We start from the raw sequence: 21,162 nt of genomic DNA, 5'->3' as shown, positions 1-21,162 counted from the left end.
GTTTCAAATACATGACATAGCATCATACTTTTTGGTTAGCTAAAGAAAATGGTATTGAATTTAAAGAATTCAAAAAGTAGACAATTCAATTGCATGCATTTTCTGTTTTGTAGAAGTAAATGTTCCTTAGATCTCAAAGAGAAGTTACAAGATCTTTTAGAACCTTTGCCTGTGAACTGTGTAGAAGAGACCCTTCTCTGTTCCATATGTTTAGAAATCCTATCTACATGAGGTACAAGTGGTAGTTATAAAGAAGGAAGTGACTCCAGAATTTACCTAGCTGTGCGGTTTTATTTTACAGATAAAAAAAAAATGAGGTTCTTGATAATGAGTGATTTGTCCCTATTAGGAGATGGCAAAACCAGAAAGAGAACTCCTACCCATATTCTAGTCTAGGATGTCTTCTCCTATACCATCAGAGTCCTACACGTTCTCCTCCCCTTCCTGTGAAACATCCATTCTGGCGTTTTTACTTGTCAAGAATTTTGGTGCAACATAATACATACTTATGTGTCTTAAATGATAGTTCTTGAATGCTAAGGTATCTGTATATTATATACACGTCCTGATTTAGAAGGTGATGAGTCAGTACAGGCTTACTTGCATTTCTGTATAACCAGCTTCCAAAGTAAATATGTTGATCACATCTTTGGTTGATTATTATGGTCTTCTACTGCTGTTATACTAATACTTTTCCCATCTCCAACTGGCTTTACTTTTTGCAGCTTTGAGCAGTAATTCAGTCCCCTACGCCTCCCTGATTGGCTCTGTGTCCTCCCTCTCTAGCCAAACCACCACTCAGTCCATATATGATAATAACTCTCTCCCACGATTCGCTCGAAAAGGTCTAAACATCTTTGTCTCTTTATTTTCTCTGTTGAAGCACTGTAATGGATGTCCACATCATTCCATTTCCATTTCCAGATAAGCCTAGAGTCTCTTGTGCCTTTACATTTCCATTCTTGTCATTGGGGGTGCCTCATCTGGATAAGATCACTTTAATTATTAGACCACTGTCACCCATCTCCTCCCTCTACAAAATGTAAATTAGTTCAATTCTACCATCTATTTGGAAAAGTTCCAGAAATGGCCTCCAACATTTTGATCCAAACACACAATTATATCAGCAACAAAGAATTTCTACTTCTAAGCCAACCCATTTTTATTGGATCTTCCACCAAGATTTTAGTTGACTGGAAGCCATAAATGCTAAAACACCACCTATCATAGCACTGTGCAAAAATGATGAAATTGTCTAGAAGAAGCAAAATAGTTTTTTACTTACCAGAAGTATTGATAATTTGGCATTTGAGATACAGGAACTTACTGGGTGGCTTTCAGTAATGGCACAATTCCTAAAATGCCCATAAAGTAATCACATGTCATGTTGACTTAATGGTCACCATTCCATAGCCTAACACCTTCCAGAGAGTCTCAGGACAGCAGAATGTCAACATGGCCTCCAGTTTGAGCTCCTCCCCCATTCCTTTTCAGTTTCAGAGGCTTCCCTGGGGGCATGCTAGTTCAAGTTTTTCTAGCCAGCTGGAATTTGTATCCATAAGACGTGAGTCAGCGATGCTCTCTCATGGTACTTATAAAAAATTCATCACAAAGAAATAAAATGTAAATCACATGAAAAGCGAGAAAACATTGGAAAGACCCAGGAATCACCAAATTAGTGATAGATTATTTTTAACGGAATCTGTGAAACTAATCTCACTTCAGCTGGCAGACGGAACTAAGACGTGCCGCCCCTGTCACTGCTTTCTTTCTTTTTCCATCCTCTTTCACTCCTTGTCCTTTGACCATTTGCTCACTCTCTTGCATTCATTTCCCATTCATGGACAAAGATGTTTACACCTGAAGTAGATTGTAGGTTTGCTGGGAGTTGAAACTTGGGGACCTGGGGCAAATACCATAAAGCTGTTAGTGTGTGGCCATTTATAAATGTCCAGGTGAAGGCCACGGCCCCAACCTCTACAATCTGCTACTAGTGGAAACATTTTTGAAACTCAGTTTGGTGTCTGATTTTGTCATCAGTGATTATCGTCTATGAACTGTGGTGCATGCCATTCTTTGTGCCCATGTTTGCATGTGAATGTCAATCACCTTCAGGTATGTGAACTATTAAAGCGATCTTAATCAAGTCACAATGTATAGTGAATCCTGTAAAAACATGTAGTGTTTTTATCAGTCCTTTACAAAAGTATATCAGACTATCCATTTCATTTTTTTTAACAAATCCGTTCTATTTTATTTTATTTACATCATCATTTCCTTTGCAGGTTCAGATGATTCCGGTTACCCTGGTAACCTTCATTCTTCAAGTTAGTTTTCCTTGATTATGCATAAGTCACTTTATGTTTCCTATCAAGCTACTACTCTTTCCCTTTTAGGCCTTTCTCAGTGTCTGTTTTCTTAGTTCACTTTACACCATTTAATTCCACACGATTTCCATTTCATACAGTGCAGGAGAAGGAGTTTGAAATGACATAACAGTCATTACTCAAAGCAGAAGTTGACATCAAGCCTGACTGTCAGTTTTCTCCGCTAGCTAACTGCATTAATTCATAGCACAATAACGCTTTCTTTTACACTAGGAGTGTTAGTTTGGGGATCATGCTTGGTGACTTTTCATTTGGCTACAAAATTCATCCTTCCAGAGCATGTCCTGCTTTGAGTAACCAAACTATCTGCCTGCTTCCTCACATTAAACATCTTTACTACTCACATGTCTTCAGGCCATTTCTAACTATAGTATTCTCTATATTTTGGAATAGTTAGCATCGTTTTCATTTGTTTTCAAATGTGTTTCTTCTTTCCTTTTAATAGGTATGGCTAGCCATCCTCCAATTCCTATCTTGGAACTTGCAGATCACATTGAAAGGTTGAAAGCAAATGACAACTTGAAGTTTTCCCAGGAATATGAGGTATTTCAGTGTGTTTATACTTGACAGTAATTTCAAGAATTGCCCCCCTCTTCTTTTTGACCATATTCTTAAAAAAATAACTTCATCAGTGCTTTTTCTTTTAAATATGACTCCAAATAGGATATAAAAGTTGATAACAAATAGGCGACTGAAAAGTGTCTGTACAATCAATATAGTAGTTGCCCTTTTAAAAGGTGTTTATATTCGGTGTTAATGAGGTTGATTTTTCTTTTCTGGCTTTAAGTTCATATACTATATTGTATTGATAAGCTTCCTCGTATATCAGATAGGTGCCAAATATATTGATTCATGGCCAGAGGCCTCCCTGAAAAAGCATGATGACAGGGAGTAAGTTGATATTTTTCCATACACTTAGTTTTCCATGGCCTGAAAACCCTTTAATTATGTCCATGTTCATGTCCATGTCCATGTGTGTGTACATGATTTTACCCTTCAGCCTTAAAATAATGCTAGAGTTAATATTAAGATAGCCATATGTTCCTGGAATATTGCCTATTTTTGAAACAATGGTGAACTGAATAGTATCTTAAAATTTCAGAATCCTTATAGATTCTGTGTGAATGCTTGATGAAAGTGAATGAAAAGTCTTTGTATATTTGTATGTATTTGGATATTGTGGTATTTATCAAGCAGAAAGTTTTAAAATTGAATTTTCTGATATTCCCCAGCAACAGGGACTCATACTGAAACCAACTCATGAATTGATAACTGAACCACCATTATTCTTTTAGGCCAAGTTTGACTTAGCATAAGATTAAAAAGTACAACTCAAGCCTTATTGTGCCAAATAACAACAGATTGTTGGGTGCCTGAGCAGTCCAAATACCACCATGAAGAGTTTCTACTGATTTACCCAATGGGAATCTTAAAACACATCCCTGTTATCTCTCTTGGTTTCTGTTGTATCAACTCTTTTCTTTCTCAATATTTTATTTAAATTCCATTTAGCTAACATACAGTTTACTGTTAGGTTTAGGTGTAGAATTTAGTGATTCATCACTTACCTACAATACCCGGAGCTCATCACAAGTGCTTATTGTATCAACTTAAATGCAGCTGTTGGACTAGACGAGCTCTCGGTCCCTACCAGTCCTAAGATTCTGTCCTTTCAGTGAGAACTTCTAAGAGGGGCCCCAAGCTCTAGTGACTACATGGATATTAACTACATGAAGAAGCTCCATGTAAGAGAATGTGGAGCAGTGGGATCTGTGGTAATCTGGATATTTGCATGGACCTTCTGAAGTCTTCAAATCTTTAGTTTTTGATTATTTTAAATTACTATGCTGACTCAATAAAATGTGTCAGTAGCCCCATGGTCCTCCAGCTTTAAACCACTAGCAATATTTGCATCACTCAAACAATCTCAGTTGTATCCATGGTCTACAGTAACCGGCCTCCTTTAAAGTGGAATTTCTCTAGAAATACTACATGTAAAGATACTATAATAATACTCATTGAGCCATTAGATCAGAAGTGCTCCTTGAAAGTAGTTATGAACTGCATGCTGCCAATGTTCCCATTAAAAACTCCCCTAGTAGCCGTTGACATGATAGCCCACACTGACTTTTCACCATTTATCATGACGATGGTCTATGATTAAAGCTCCCTGGGCATGAATTGACTCTACTGTGCCTTAACAGCCATGAAGGAGATAGTTAAGTGTTGTATTCATCTGTGATAATAGAATAAAGACCTCTATGTAATATTTTAGGCCACAGAGCAACATTATGAAAAAAAAATTATTTTACTTGTTATCTTTCATACAAATTTGAATAGATTTTTTTACTAGCTTATAGTAAAGAACATGAAAGAAAGACAAGGCACATTACCTTCAAACATCTAATTATTTTGGCACAATCACTATGAATTAATGATTACTCAGACTTCTCAAGAGGCATGAAACAAAATTTGCTACTCTGACTCTAACACTGAAACAGAGGTTGAAGACATGGAAGCTGTTTGTACTTATTCTAAGGTCAGAATAGGAGGAAGTAGGTTTAGATTATGGCCCAGTGGTTTTATATCATGTGAGAGACTTCCTTTATTATAAAGAAAATTGGGCTCAGACATTGGATTTAATGATAGCTGGAGGAAGGGACCTGAGAAATTAGTAGCAAGAGCACTGTATATTAAAAATAATTATAAATACTTACAGTTTTCACTTTCTGATATGAGACTGTAAAGTTTTACTTGAACTTAAGTAGCCATGATTTGAGGATGGCATATAGAACGCAGGGAATAAAGTTCTCCTGAAAGTTGGTATCACTCTCAAAGCCGTCACATTAGCTGGTGAATCTTTAGACTGATACAGAATAGTATGTATAGATCTTACCAGACAAAGTCTTAGCTAATGACTGTGAAAATTTTGGAAGTCTAATTAAAATTCATATTCTTGGTCCCAGCACCAGAAATGCTGGTTTAGTAGGTCAGCCATGATAACCAGGAATGTCTGTTTTATTTTTTTTTAAGTTTCATTGAGTTGTGATTGACATATAACATTGTACTAATTTGTAGTATACAACATAATGATTTGATATATGTATATATTAAAATATGATTACCATAATTAGTTGAGTTAATATCTATCACCTTACATTTTTCTTATAGGAACTTTTAAGATCTACCTTTTAGCAACTTTCAAATATAAAATATTGTTAGCTATAGTCATCAGGTTGTATATTACACCTCTGGGACCTATTTATAACTAGAAATTTGTAGCTTTTAACCACTTTAACATTTTCCCCTATCTCCCACCTGTTCTCTATTTCTATAAATTTGTTTTTTTAAGATTCCACATATAAGTGAGATCATACAGTGCTTATCCTTGTCTGTCTGGCTTATTTCATTTAGTATATTGCCCTCAAGTTCCATCCATGTTGTCACAAATGGCAGAATTTCCTTCTTTCTTTATGACTGAATAATAACCCAGGGCATATACATGCAATGACCTGAGCTGAAGTTGCACGCTTTACCAACTGAGCCACCCAGGCGCCCCTGTTTGTTTTTTGATACTTAGTTGTATGAGTTCTTTGTACACTTTGGATAGTGACTCCTTATTAGATATATAATTTGCAAATATTTTCTCCCAGGGAATGTCCATTTTAAAAGAGCACTTCAGGGGACTTTGATGCAGGTGCTCTGAAGACTTCAATTTAAGAAGCATTATTGGTTTAGGATAATATATGACAGAGCATCATCCTCCAGCCTTCATTTCACCATCCCCTGAAATGGCAAATAAACCAATGTATAAGATTCATTTGACAGGCATCACAGTCGACATTACCATTATCAATATCATAGACATAAATCCTATTTGTAGTAGACTCATTGTAAGTCACTACAGCTCCTACAGTCTGCTTAAGGGGGGAAAAGAGGACTTAGCTTTATTTATTATAAATTATCTACTTATTATGAATTTATTTTTTAGAAATTGTCTATTATAGAGCCAAATGCTAAAAATGTAGCTATGCTTCAAACACTGTTGTCTCTAACTGAGGTATTTTGGAGATCACCCGACATCCTCTTTGAAATTTTTATTTTTGTACTTTTATCTGGACTGACTGCATTCTTCCCATTGCATGTGCCAACTTCTTTTGTTTCTCCCACCCATGTATAGAAAATGTGGCCTTTGATCATATTTTCATTAACAGAGAGTCCCCCTAAAGAGGCAACAATTTTCTTTCCAGTAAAATTCCAAATGTAAGAGAACAAACTCTGAACTCCAATTGACTCATTTTGTTGTGGAGACAAACATGAGGACATAGCTGCTAGCAGTGCACCTATTTAGATCTTGCTTCTTCCTTCAGTTCAAAAAAAGGAAGTTACTATGGAAAGGGGCTTGTGAGCTTGGAGGAGGAACCAGTAATTATCCACCATACTACCACAGGAAAGCACTATGCTAAGTTCTGGGAGGAATGTAGAATTTATAAGAAACCTTTACTTCCAGGAAGTCTAGCAGGCAAAATTAATGTATACATGCAAAAATAATAAAAAGAATACCAAGTTGCTAATTCGAAATACTAATGGAATGCTTTTGGGATTTAGTACAGATCAGAGTGAGATGAGAAACTGGGCAAGGTATTGAAGAAAAGGTGGTACCAGTAGTGGAGCTAAGAAGAAAGGGAGTGAAGAGTATTTTGTGGTAGGAAGGATCAAAGGCACTTTCAAGGATGCTCTGGACTTTTACATTCAAAGTGTGGACTACAGAATGGCAACATTAGCATCCCTGGGAGCTTATTAGAAATGCAGATTTTTAGGCAGTATCCGAAACATACTGAATCAGAATCTGCATTTTAACAAGGCATCCTGGTGATAAGTTTGTATAAGTATATTTGGAGGTGGGGGAAGCACTAAGTACACGTGTTATGATGGATCAAATTGTTTCTGGTGGGGAGTTGGGTGAAATGAAGTCAGGCAATGAACAGGGCCAAGAATTGTAATGAGCTTTCATTGCCAGACACCATTGGCAAGGCTGGGGTGGATTGATGGTGGAAAGAATATGGACTTTGGACTCAGACAAATTTGTATTCTGATTTGAACACTTGGTATGGCTGTAACCTTGCATAATAATATAACCCTATGAGTTTCTCATGTGTAAAATGTGTTACTATGAGAATTAGAGAATATGTATGCATATTTGTATGAATTTCAAGACATACTTGTAGGGTGTGTGTGTGTGTGTGTAAAATAAGGGGCTCAATAATGGTAGCTGAAAGGTTGCACTAATTTTACGTAGCCAGTGAAAGATTTTATAGTGAAGTAATTGTTTGTATTTATTTATAAATTAATAGTGTTAAGCTCCTATCATACCTACCATCAAGTACTGTACTTTCTCATTGAACAGGCCTGTCAGTGCAAAATTATAATAAAATATAACCAGTCCTATGCCCAAAGTTCTTCAAAGTATGATGAAAATACAGAGCACACTTACGTGGTTTCTTAGGAAATTAATCTGTCATCCATGTACATAATGGAAAAAAAAGAAAATGGAGACAGGAAGAATAATTAGGGGACTGTATATCAATTCTTACATGTTCAAATTATTTAAGCATGCAAATATCATTGTTAGAAATGGAGATGTTTGGGGAAGCTGGGTGTCTCAGTTTGTTAAGTGTCTGACTTCAGCTTGGGTCATGATCATGTGGTTTGTGGTTGGGCCCGGCATCAGGCTCTGTGCTGACAGTGCAGAGCCTGCTTGGGATTCTCTCTCTCCCTCTTTCTCTTCTGCTTCCTGTCTCTGTCTCAGTCACTCTCTTAAAATAAATAAATAAACTTAAAAAAAGAGAGTTGGTTCACTGTTGAGTGGATATATTCACCCCATCCCCACTAGTCAAGACCTCAACACAAAGGCATCCCAGTGGTCACTAGCAAGAAAAGCTACAAAGTCAGAGAAGATGTGAAACCATCTCCCAATTTGGTCTTCAAGTTGCAGTTCCCCATAGAAATAATCCCAATATCCATACTGTACTTCAGGTACATTATAGACTTCATACATGGGTTGAGATAATGACCTCTTTTTAAATATAGTTACAACTGCACAGTTTCTTCCAACTTCCCAATAGCTGACTTACAAATAGATGTAAGTAGTTATCTGCCATCTAGCCTCAAATGAGTGATAACTACCTCTCTCAGTAATGTTATCTTAAACATAGATATTAAAACTACTCTGAAGAGCAGTCTTTTTGTTGGATCAGAGCAGAGTGAGAAACTGTGCTGCTCAGAAGGCCTACCTTTGACCTCTTCTGTTCTCACCATAAAACCCAGTACCAGTGTCTTTGCTACCATCTGTGGATGTGTATTATCTTTTATCTCAGCACTCAAGTGTCCTCCACCATTTAGCATCCAGATGGGCTGAGGTTTTCTTCCTGTACTCATGGCAACACTCTCACATTTCCTGTCTATGCAGATGATAATGAGCCTCTTATCTGAAACATTCCAGATATTGGTGTCCTGTCTTTCTGTTTTAGTAACAGCATGTATGTGGCACCTTTGTCTAGAAGGCTAAATTTTTCACAATACTCTAGTGGGACAGGTAACAGAAAAAGATAGAATATTTCCTTCATGAATAAGGAAATATATCAAGACAGTGCCAAGACATATAGAGATATCTAAAAATGCTGCTTATATCATATTTTTACGTGCTTAGAGCTGAACCTCTGTAGTTGAACCCTTTCATCTCAGGGATAAAGAACAAAGTTGAGAAAGGAGTGACATGCCTAGAACGTGGCTGAACCAGATCACAAATTTATTCCTTCTTTTTTCTTTTTAAAGTTTATTTATTTACTTTGAGAGAGAGCAAAATTGTGAGTCAGGGAGGGATAGAGAGAGAGAATCCCAAGCAGACTCCCTACTGTCAGCACAGAGCCCAATGTGGGGCTTGAACTTAGGAACTATGAGATCACGACCTGAGCCAAAACCGAGAGATGGGTGCTTAACTAGTAGGCCATCCAGGTGTCCCAAATTTATTCCTTCTTATTGTTAAAAGGACGCTGTGCCTCAACCTATCTGCTCTAGAGACCTAAATATTTTGCTGTTTTCTTCTTACTATGGCCTGATTTATAGAGCCCAGAAACCTAAGTCCCCAACTAGATCAGTATTTATACTAAAAATTTCTATGAAAATATCATGGTTACCAATTTGTGCTGCATGACTATCCCTGGGAAAACCCAGTGGTTTTCCCGACATGCTTCCTATGACATTTATTTTCTCCATAGTTTCTTCATTCCCAGGGGTAAATATTACATTTCTTTGTAAAAGGACAAAACTGTCATCAAAGCAATAGCCACAAAAGAAAATATTTCTATTTTCCCAAGGAATAGGCTCTTGGTATATTTGGCCATGTGTGCCAGAGTGCATCTGTCGGCCTAAAGCTTTCATTACTAAATGTTTCATAAATCTCCAAGCATTCATAATGTAAAACCACTTGTCAGTTCTGCTTTCAATTAGTTTATAATTTATCTGTAAACTCATGAGGATGGACATGCATTAGAGCATACACAGATACAAATAAGAAACCAGACACACACAGATGATTTTTTTTTTCCAGCTTTGAAGGTACTGAATTTTTTCGAAGTGGCTCCTCCGACTTACTTTTCTGAAGGAAGAAAGTAGTAGATGACAAGGATCTGTTTTCATCTCTCTCTCTCTCTCTCTTATTTTTTTTAGATCATTTATTTATTTTGAGAAAGAGGGAAAGTGGGGTAGGGGCAGAGAGAGAGAGTCCGAATCCCAAGCAAGTTCCACACTGTCAGCACAGAGCCCGATGCAGGGCTTGAACCCATGCGTGAACCGTGAGATCATGACCTGAGCCGAAATCAAGAGTTGAACACTTAACCGACTGAACCACCCAGGAGCCCCCTTATTTTCATCTCTTAGGCAAAGTGTTAGAGTGGAATAGACCAAGCAAAAGCCTTAATTTTTAAATATTGATACATGAGCCACATGAGATAATAGTTTGTTTGTTTTTTTTAATTTTGAGCAAATATGGTAGCTTGTGTGATGTAATGAGAAAAATAAATGATTTCATAAAATGAAAAGTAGTAAGAACTACTACTTTTAAAAACTACTACGTTTTCCTGTTTCCGATTCTGTCTCCCTCTCTCTCTCCCCCTCCCCCGTTCATGCTCTGTCTCTCTCTGTCCCAAAAATAAATAAACGTTGAAAAAAAAAATTAAAAAAAAAAAAAAAAAGGGGGCGCCTGGGTGGCGCAGTCGGTTAAGCGTCCGACTTCAGCCAGGTCACGATCTCGCGGTCCTTGAGTTCGAGCCCCGCGTCAGGCTCTGGGCTGATGGCTCAGAGCCTGGAGCCTGTTTCCGATTCTGTGTCTCCCTCTCTCTGACCCTCCCCCGTTCATGCTCTGTCTCTCTCTGTCCCAAAAAATAAATAAACGTTGAAAAAAAAAATTAAAAAAAAATAAAAACTACTACGTTTTTTATACTGGGCTGGGTAAACCAGCTTCCTTCATGGGGGATGAATGGCTAAGTTTACTATTCCAAAGCACAATCTCCTGATATTCTAGGATCAGGGACTTGGGTGAGGAAGCCGTTACCTACATCCTTGAGTACGCAGCTGTTTTACTGCCTGGGCCCAAACCCCTCTGCCTGCCATTCAGGGCCCTATGACCAATTGACCTCAATGACCAATTGAGCTAACAGTGAGAATAGGGTGGCACAGTGGCTAAGGACATAGGCACTGGATTCCAGCTGCATAAGTTTGGCTGCTGGATCAAGCTGTATGACCTTATGTGAATAACTGAACCTCTGTTTTACTTGTTTCGTGTCTGCAAAGGAACTAATCATAACACCTCATATGTAATTAAAAATAAATGGATACATATAAAATGCTTAGCAGAATCCCTGATAAAAGTGCTTAGTAGTCTCAGTAGCTATTATTTCATTAAATACAGGCCCATCACTTGCAAGATGCACATCAATTTCAGAGATGTTAAAATGTGAAAAATAATGTATGTATTAGGCTCAGTGAAACCCTGGCCTCTTCCCATCCCTTTCATTGGTCAAATCCATAGTACTTGGTTGAATTCAGTAAAATAAACAATACTAAAGGAAGAAAAAAGAAAATTTGCTAATTTGGTGCACTGTAATTGGCACTTACTATGTTGCCTTTTCTTTTATTCTGATCATTCTTGGTATTGGAATAGAAGCTTCTCCTGGTCAGGTGTTAGGCCTTCCTTGTGTGCTGCTGGCCACCTGGTGGCAAGCCCACCACTGGGCATGCAGCAGATAATTAACCAAAGTGTGTGTCTGGATCGATTTCTAACTAAATTTACAGTTCACAGAAGCTCTTTGTTGTGATCAAAATTGCTAGTACCAACAACAGGAGTGAATAGAACAAAGAATGTCTCTCTGTAAAAAGAGCTGCTTTTCTCAGTTGACATCCCCACCTGATTTATCAGCAGTGAAGCCTTATTTTCAGGACTTTTCTCTCAGAAAATAGACTGTTATTATCTTTAGACAGTACAGAAGTGAATACATTTTAGTACAGACCCCTCAGATTTAACTCAAAAGTACCTACTGATTAAACTCCCAGTACAGTTTTTATAGTCAGGATGGGCCTCCCAGTTGGCAATCTGAGAAGATGGAGGGGGGCCGGGGTTGGATCATAGCTAAGAACCAGCATCACCGAGTAAGATATAAAAGTACAGAGAGTCTCTTCCCAGCTGGCTGCCATTCTGCACCTTGTAAACAAATCTGGTAGGACACAAAGAAACAGCAGCTCCCCTCAGAAGAAACACATCCAAAACCAGGGTGTGTCTGTGTGTTTATAGCCTTTTAATCTTTTTGAACTTGTGTAGTTGTTAGAACTCAAACTTCAAGCAAATTCTCAAGTTTCGAAACTTATTTGTATTTGAACTTTTAAAATGTTCCTGTTCCCACTATCTTTTTTTAACCTCAAATATTTTTTTTCCTTACTAACCTTAAACTCCATATGGTTTATCCTTGATCCTTTTATTTATTTTTTTTCTTCTGGGAGTCATTCTCATCTCGGGGGAATGTCCTATAACTCCTGTTTTGTTTCTCAATCGCTGTTCTCATACAAGTTCACCATAACTAATTGGCCCTTGACCATCACTGGACATTGTCCAAATTGTCTTTCCACCTGCTCCCATGTGGAGCCCAAACCTCTCAGGAAACAATTAATCCTGAAGTGTTTCTAGTTCCAAAACAAGCTTTCAACTTCTAAGAAACTATAGCAAGAGAAAAAAAAAAAGGCCTATTTTCTGAGTTTTGTTTTGATTTTAAAATGAAGTAGGGGTTTTAGGGCCAGAATGATGTCCATGTGGAGGGGAACAGTATCAGATGCTGGGGAGAATGTCAGAAGTCAAGAAAACCGGGGCTCATATTTGGACTCTGCCAATTAGTCACTGTGCTGTTTGACCCTGAACCAGCTACTTCACCTCTTATAGCCTTGGTTCTCTCTCACTTAAGATGAGAATATTAGCATCTACTCATAAGGTTGTTATGCAGATGAATATATTTCAGGCGCCTAACCTCTTTGCCTTTCTGTACAAAACAGGCACACAGGAAACACATGTGGCCCTTAGTATTGTGAACTTTACACTCGTGACCTACCAATTAGTCATCTAATAACACTACATTTTTTCCATAAGTTGTTTCATTCACATAACATCCCGTTCTCCTTTTTTCCAAAAATGGGTTCTATGAAAGCAATCAGAAGGTGAGCAGTAATGAAAATGGAAGGTGGTTATGATGCCTGCAAAGTTCTTTTTGTATTTTGTATGTAATGGAATTTATGGATATTAAATCCACACTAAGTACCCAGTAAGACTCATTTTCACTGAAGAGTAGAACCTGCCTCAGGTCTTTGCTGTGAATCTGAATGCCCCTCGACAAGCTGTTTAACTCCCCTGATTTCAGTTTCCTTATTTATAAGAGAATCAGTTAGATGGAATGCCTTCATCTGTTTGATGAACACTTACTAGAAAGTAAGAAAAAAAAAGGTCAAGAAGTAAGTTTTTCCCTAGATAAGTCCATAGTTTTCTAAGACATAGTGGGTCATGGTCGGAAGAGGAGGTTTAAGAAGGAGCAGTACCTAGGAGAGGCTTCTCAGAGAGCATGTGAGTTGGAATCACTAAAGTTTGCTAGGACCAAAAGACCCCAGTGTGAGGGAGATTGACACACAAAGGCATGGAGATTAAAAGGGGCATGGCTTGTTCAGGGGACCCCAATGTGTTCTGTGCCTGTCACTGCAATGTCTGGGTCATGCTGCTCAGAGGTGAGGTGAGAAAGGTGATTACATTCTTAAAAGGCTGGGACACCAACACTGAAGGGTCTGCATGAAGTGATCTCAAAAGTACTCTCAAATCATGGAAATGATTTCCTGTTTCTACTCCTAAAGTGGTAAGTACTCCCAGGGATCAAATGAATGCATCTGTTTGTATGTCACTTCTGAGTACAGCTTCAGGGAGAATTTTAATAATGCTGCTAAAAGGGATTAGGGCAAGGAGAGCCTATTGCTGCCCAACAGAATAAGAATGTCTTTACTTGTTTATGTATTTGGTGTTTAGATGTAATAAAAGTAGTGGGAATATCATTTGCCATGATTTGTCTACTGTGACTAAATAGTTTGTCATTCTACATGAAAAGTAATTGTTGGGCATGCCACCATGTTGGGGAGAACAAAGAGGATAAAGGGGACAGTTGTAAGCATTAAGACAGTACATGAACCTGTGGATTTAGCAATGCCTTGGGAATCTGTCATCACAGATGCAGCACTTGGAGTATTTGGCTTTAAAAAGTTTAGGCATGTGGTATAATCAGAACTGTGTTATTTTTCACTTACCAAGTAAGTTTCCTTAATGGTGGGCATTCATCTTTCATCCAAACTCCAGTCAGAGGCTCATGGAGATTCTTGATTTCATTTACTCCTCCTCCCCTCATCCACTCCCCCTCATCTCTTCTTTCCTCCCCCCACCCCCAGCCCCACTCATCCCCATCCTCTCCTCCATCCCCTCAATCTCCTTTATCCTCTCCCCCTTATCTCTCTCTTCCCCTCTTCACCCCATGTTCCCTTTCCTCATCCCTCTCCTCCACTCCTGCCTGCAAAATATCCCTTCGTGCTTTCTTCTTTAGTATTAAACTATGTAACATTTAGTATTAAATCTTAATTAAATTAAGTTTTAATTTAATTAATTAAATTAAAGGTGGTAATATTGCCTAGCTTTTCTGTAGTGCTTCACAGTCTAGAATCAGCTTTATAGAGACAATAATGATAACACATGTGTTTAGCATTTAATATGTGCCAGGCAGTCTTCACAACATGTTACATATACTAACTCATTCAGTCCTGCCAAGTAGGTGCTATTAGTACCCCCATGTTATAAAAGAAGGGACTAAACCTAAAGAGAGAAGCTAGGTAATTTGTCAAAGGTCATGCAGCTAGTAGGTGGCAGAACTGGGATATGAACTCACATGGCTTGGTGTCAGAGTCATGTTCTGACCACTATAAATAGTTCCCTGTGATGGTTCCTTCCACAATTGTTCTCATTATGGTCTTAAAATAAAACACATTTTATGTGATAATCTATTAAGGTAGTTGTGTAATATTCATGAGTATTTTCTGATTCCAAATAAGATGCATTGATTCAAATTTCTGATTGATATAATTATATTTTATTTTTGTTTTTCAATATCATGGACATTCTTTAAAACAACAAAAAAGGACTTGGTTTCTTTTGGGTAAGAGCTTTTATAACCAGCCTTCCCCTTCATGTTCTTGTTTATTTATTTATTTTTTATTTAGCAAGTTTAAAGATGATCAAAGATTACAGTTTATACCTGAAAACAAATAAACTAGCACTGCACTCTAACCTTGTTGAACATAGACATATGTGATTAGTTGGACTAGAAATCCTCAATCCACCAGGTTGACTCAATGAATTTTCTTATAAAAGGTGACTTCATGTGTTTTCTGATCTTGACCAATTTCCTAGGAAAATGAGCTGGAGAGAAAGCAGAAGCAGAGGTTGGAAGGATTGAAAGGTCTAAAGACTCAGTCTTAACTCTCAGAGAGAATAATCGGTATTGACTTATTCTTGTCTTTTAAACTGTAGACCAGAGTTTACCTACTTGTTTAAAATTAAATATTGGGGCTCCTGGGTGGCTCAGTTGGTTGAGTGTCTTGCCTCTTGGTTTCAGCTCAGGTCATGCTCCCAGGGTTGTGGAATTGAGTCCCATGTTGGGCTGTATGCTGAGTGTAGAGCCTGCTTAAAATTCTATCTCCCTCTCCCCCTCTGCCCCTCTCCCCTACTTGTGTGTGATCTCTCTCTCTCTCTCTCTCTCTCTCTCAAATAAACAAATTAAATTAAATTGGAGATTAAAAGAAGCAAAACATGCTGGCAAAATGCCTTCCTCTCTGCATATCACTAGATTCCAACTTTATTTAGATAAGACCCATGATGAAGGGAAAACTTGTTCACTACAATACATTAAGCTTCATAAATATATTAAAATGATATAAAGTGACATTTTGCCTTAAGATTTTTAAGGCATTCTTTCATCTATGCAAAGTCCTATTTTAAGTTTCCACAACTTAATTTCATATAAAAGCTGCTAAGTGTTTTTAAAAGATAGAAGCTATTACTTCCCAATCAGAAGTTTGCCGTATTTCAAGTTGGCAGGAATATACAAACTTTTTGCCTATATACATTTACTTCCATTACTTTCAGGGCCCATTGTAGTTGTTTTGTTTGTTTTAGCTCAAGCTTTTATTTTTGTGAAATTGAACAGTATGTGAAGTGGCATATAATTTAATGAGCTGGATTGACGAGGCAGAAGTTTAGCATCAGATGGGTGATTGCACTAGGTAGGTAACCTTTGTAGATTTTCTCTCTCTCTCTCTCTCTCTCTCTCTCTCTTTCTCTCTCTAATCCTGGGATTCTGGTTCTCTGATTATTATAAAACACAATTAAAAGTAGATGTTATAAAGATGAGGTTCTGGTGCCAGGTTTCCATTTTTGTTTTCTCATTGTGGTGATGCCTCTACCCCTTCCTTGAAAGCTTAACTCCAATCTCTTCTATTGGTGTTCTATAACTTGGGAGTGCAGACATGGCTGAAGTGACTGAGAAACCATAATTAGGATGGTTAATGAACAGTGAAATGCTACCTCCCTTTGTATTAACAGCAGTTAGGGTGCTGCATTAGCAAAGGTAGGAGAACTCAGTCTCGTTTCCCCCCCCCCCATGGTAATTAATTGACCTCCTTGTCATCAGCTGAGACATGAGGAGAATAAAAATTTTCAGCCTAAATATTGGAGTTGGTGGGTGTTGCTGTGCAACTGGGGATTGATTTCCTTTTTTGTTCCTTTTCTATTCCTTCCGTATTGATCCTCCCTGTCACAGCTCAAGGATTCTCCCATTATCTTACAAAAGAAAAAAAAAAAAAGCTGTCCTAAAGTTTCAGAGGTTTGAATTCTGTGTCATAAAGTTTCCACTGTGGAGTTATATTTGAAGATTTCTAAAATCTTTGAATCTAGTCCAGCCCTGTTGTTTCACTGAAGAAAATACATTTTCTGGGAAGTTGACCGATGTGGTTGAAGTCATTCAGCCAGTTTTTGTATCTAACATTATGCAAAAGCTGATGGGTTTTTTTAGGTGGACTTGCTAGACAAAAACAAACTGATGAATAAAGGGGAAGGTTTTCTGAAACCAAAACTGTAGTCATCCATGTCAAAATTAGGTTAACTTGAAACATCAAAGAAGTTTTGCTTTCTATATGAGAACCCAAATAGGTAGCTATCCATGATTGTGATAGAGGTAATTTTTATTTACTGACAGGAATAGTGATTCCTGGCAAAAAATAAATGCATTTGATATATTTCCATGTGTTTTTCCTTATCATTTATTAAGATACAATTAATGGGTTATGAATTTCACCATTTAAAAGTGTACAATTCAGTGGATATACTTTAGATATGAATATTAAATGGGCATATTATAAAGACCCAAGAAGACCACTAGGCTTTTTTCTCCTACATTTTGACAAAGATTTACCTTTCTTTTATTTGCGTTGTTTTTAAACCACTGATGGAGGGAACTAGTGATACTGGGGCATTGTTTGACATTGGTTATGTCACAGTCTGGGGGTAGCTAGAGCATGGAAGGCCAATGTTATAGGTGAGACAAGTGCCTGTCACTATGGGGAAGATTTGATTTGCTGTTTGCTGTACTTGAGTTGCTGATACTACAAACGATTGCAGTCTTCATTTTACTTATGAGTCTCCCACTATAATAATCCAGGTTTCTTCAGGGCAAGGAATGGATTATTTTTATTGGGATATCCTTGTGACTAGCAAGCTAAATATTGCTCAAATAAATGGACGAATAACATTCAAAAATGAAGCAGGAAACTGGTTTGCTCTTTGTATCTCCCTCTTCCCAAGCATAACATCATATCGAGATGGACACCATTTATCAACCCATGAATAAAGATGCTTCAATATGTTATAATGTTACTGTACTGCAGCAGAGGTCCTGTGGGGACAGTCCTCGGGACAGGGAAGCAGCAACTTGATGGGCAATGGTTCTCTAGGTGGGGAATCCACCTTTGACTTTCCTTGGTAGGCCTCCCTGGGACAGTGTATTAGGACAGAGCAGAAGATCAAGCTTCCTGCTAAAGATTCTGTGCACAGATAAGGAAGCCCTTCATTGCCCTGCCTGAAAGGAAGCAGCAGAAGAATGCTGATTGCAGAACTCACTTTTCTATGCTCAGAGTCTATGAAGAAAAATGATCTGGAGTATTCATGTCTCAGGGCCAACTCTAAGGGGAAGAAAAATCACCTTTCCTCAAAGCTAAAAATCTAGCAAGTTTCACACACACACACACACACACACACACACACACACACAAATGCTAGTAGTTTCAGTATTTATCTCCCTGCTGCAGTTTTATCATTAAAATATTTGCATGAAAAGAACATCTTTGTTTCCTCAAGATTTCAGCTGCTCTTGCTGCTCATTTGCTCTTGAAAAGGGATATAATCTTTTTGTTTTTGATCTGTAATCATTCTACAGCAACCAATTGTAAAGGATTATAATTTTCATTAGAGAATAAACAAATGAACTCTGTGAGGCAAAGCTGCTCATTTCTTCCAAATATCACTGAGCAGAATGGAGGGCCAATTATAAAACTACTAGCTACTTCTAAAAAAATTTTCCAAAAACATGGATGTCCACTTCTTTAGAGGTCTCTTCTTTCCCAGCTTTGTATTCTGTCCATCTCATGCAATAACCCTTTAGTGAGTTCTTACTATAGACCAGGTACTTTACTAGGCTCTGGGGGGGCGGGTACAAAGATGAAGAATGCATAATCCTTGCTCTTGAATTCTGAGCCTAAAAGTTCCTTCAGTTTTTAGGTAAACATTAGGCCAAAGCTACACTAAATGGATTTTGTTGGCATTCCCATATTATGCAGCTATAAGTTTTACTCCAGGATAATGCAAGTTGGATTTTGATCTGTACTTGTTACATCCGCCATGTTGAGATTTTTTTGCTTTCTAATATCCAGTATATTCAGTGATTTAGAAATCCAGTTAGAGTGCTAGCAGTTATCTAAAATCTGTTCTTCAAAGTCTAAATTTACTAGTTTCTTAGACAGAAAAAGAAATCCTTAAAACTTGTAGCACTTTGGACTCATTTTAGAGAAAATGTCTATTTTTCTTTCTCATATTGTGTTACTTGAGTTAAGATTAAGGAACAACATTTGTTCTTTATTATGTTTCTGTGGCCAAACGTCTGAATGTTTCTCTAGGCTATGGGAGCAGTTATCAAGCATAGCATTTTGTGTTATGATATCAAGCAAAATTTTCTAACTGGATGTAGTCTGTACATTCAGAAAGAAATATGATATGCTCAAATATCATAGAGATCTCCCGCTCTCTCTGTTCTTCCCTTATTACGAATCATTGGTTAAGGTAACCTATTTGTATTTTACTATTTATATTGATAAAAGAGGTTTGTCTGTTAGAACATTTTTTTTATATTTGTTACTTTACCCATATTGCTATTTATATATTGTTTGTCCTCTTTTTATTTTGTTTGCTGTCTTGTTGAATTATCAAAGGAATGGGGTGCCTGGATGGCTCAGTTGCTTGAACATCTGATTCTTGATTTTGGCTCAGGTCAGGATCCCAGGGTCATGGAATCGAGCCCCATGTCAGGCTCCACGCTGAACATGTAGCCTACTTGAGATTCTCTCTCTCTCTCTCTCTCTCTCTCTCTCTCACTCCCTTTGCCCCTCTCCCCCACTCACCTGCTCTCTCTCTCTCTAAAATAAAAATAATAATAATAAAATTTAAGAAAGTATACTCTCAAATTGGAATAAATAAGACTTATGCTGCATAAAGCAGAGCTATAATCTAATAATTATTCTTTTTTAAATAATTATTCTTAATAAACAAAAGGTATTTTAAATGAACTCAAATGTAATTATATTTCTTTTCCAGAATAAAATTCCACTTACTTTTATTGAATAGCTTTATTGATAATATTTTCAATTTTGAACAAAGAGAGACATTTTTACATAATACTACTTGTAAATAAACATAAACATACTACTTGTAAATAAACAAAATAGGGTATGCCAATTCAAATTTTTCCAACATTGGCTCTGGGAAAGGATATTTTTATTCCTCCAACATACTCTAGGCTATATTCAATTTGTGCAACCTCAACGAACTATGGCTTAGCCAGTGGGTTATTTTCAGTAGTCTTGACGATCAATACAGATTTCAGTAAAGTCAATGAATTTACAGCAGTCAGCGTTATTGAGGAAGATAATCTGAAGAATGCATCAGTCTATTGCCATCAGGTTTAAAATTTTGTGTATATTTTAAGACTCAACTAAATCAGGGAATGAAAGTATAATTATAAAAGAAATGAGTTTCCCAACTTCAAAAGACATTCATGGGAAATGAGACAAAACTCTGAAATTGTTAAAATAACATCTATATATTTTATTTGCACCTGTACTGGGCTAGCCATTTATAGACTACAAAGATATAGTAGACTGTATTTTGTTCAGGAATTTAAAATAGAGTTGAGGAGTTAAGGAATTATCAGATGAAAAGTTTATGATGATTTTAAGCAGTTTTAAAAGAATAAATGTTATAAGTTTAAACGTAACTGTGAAATAGATGGTCCACACTGTGATAACATGGTGGTAGGTACATACGAAAGCAAGTGGCAGAGGTCTCTAGGTACAAGTGGATTAGTACCATGGAATTTAAACCTTGAAAGAAAGGTAGGATTCAGAAAAACAGAAAGGATAACAACGTTCTCTCCAGACTAGCAATATTCCAGTGTGAAAAAGTCAAACTTGAAAACCGCTGACATGGGCAGACTAAAAGGGAACAAAGGGCTGGAATTTAGGAATATCCACTAAGACTGACTGCTGCCAGTTCAACTTTTATATTGAAGTAGTATGCACGCTTAAGAACATAATATGGCAATCCCTGACTTTAAATTACTTTAAGTCAGTACAGGAAACAAGACAATGTAAACAAATATGGGGCAAATGTAGAAATGCTCTGGGCATTCAAAACCTAATCACCCAAAGCATTCAATATGTTATTTCAAAGAGAACTCCAGTGAGTCCTTCAAGTTTCAATATTCACAGACACCTATGTGTTTGGATTACAATGACTGTTTCTACTTTTGTCTTTGTACACATAAATTGA

General features: G+C 37.3%; 1 protein-coding gene across 48 annotated transcripts in view; it reads left to right on the top strand.

The window, feature by feature from the left end:
• Positions 1–21,162, top strand: part of PTPRD (protein tyrosine phosphatase receptor type D) — a 2,239,943-nt gene that overhangs the window by 2,123,041 nt on the left and 95,740 nt on the right. For 29 of the 48 annotated variants that reach the window (XM_045470157.1, XM_045470168.1, XM_045470171.1 and 26 more), the window contains 2 exons: positions 2,286–2,327; positions 2,833–2,930. In XM_045470157.1, the coding sequence (XP_045326113.1) occupies positions 2,286–2,327; positions 2,833–2,930 (140 nt within the window). The remainder of the gene's footprint in view (positions 1–2,285; positions 2,328–2,832; positions 2,931–21,162) is intronic. The other 19 variants (XM_045470180.1, XM_045470181.1, XM_045470179.1 and 16 more) reach the window with 1 other exon arrangement.

Source organism: Leopardus geoffroyi, chromosome D4 (genome assembly GCF_018350155.1).
Source record: "Leopardus geoffroyi isolate Oge1 chromosome D4, O.geoffroyi_Oge1_pat1.0, whole genome shotgun sequence".
NCBI lineage: Eukaryota > Metazoa > Chordata > Mammalia > Carnivora > Felidae > Leopardus > Leopardus geoffroyi.
This window is presented reverse-complemented; position numbering and strand designations above follow the sequence as displayed.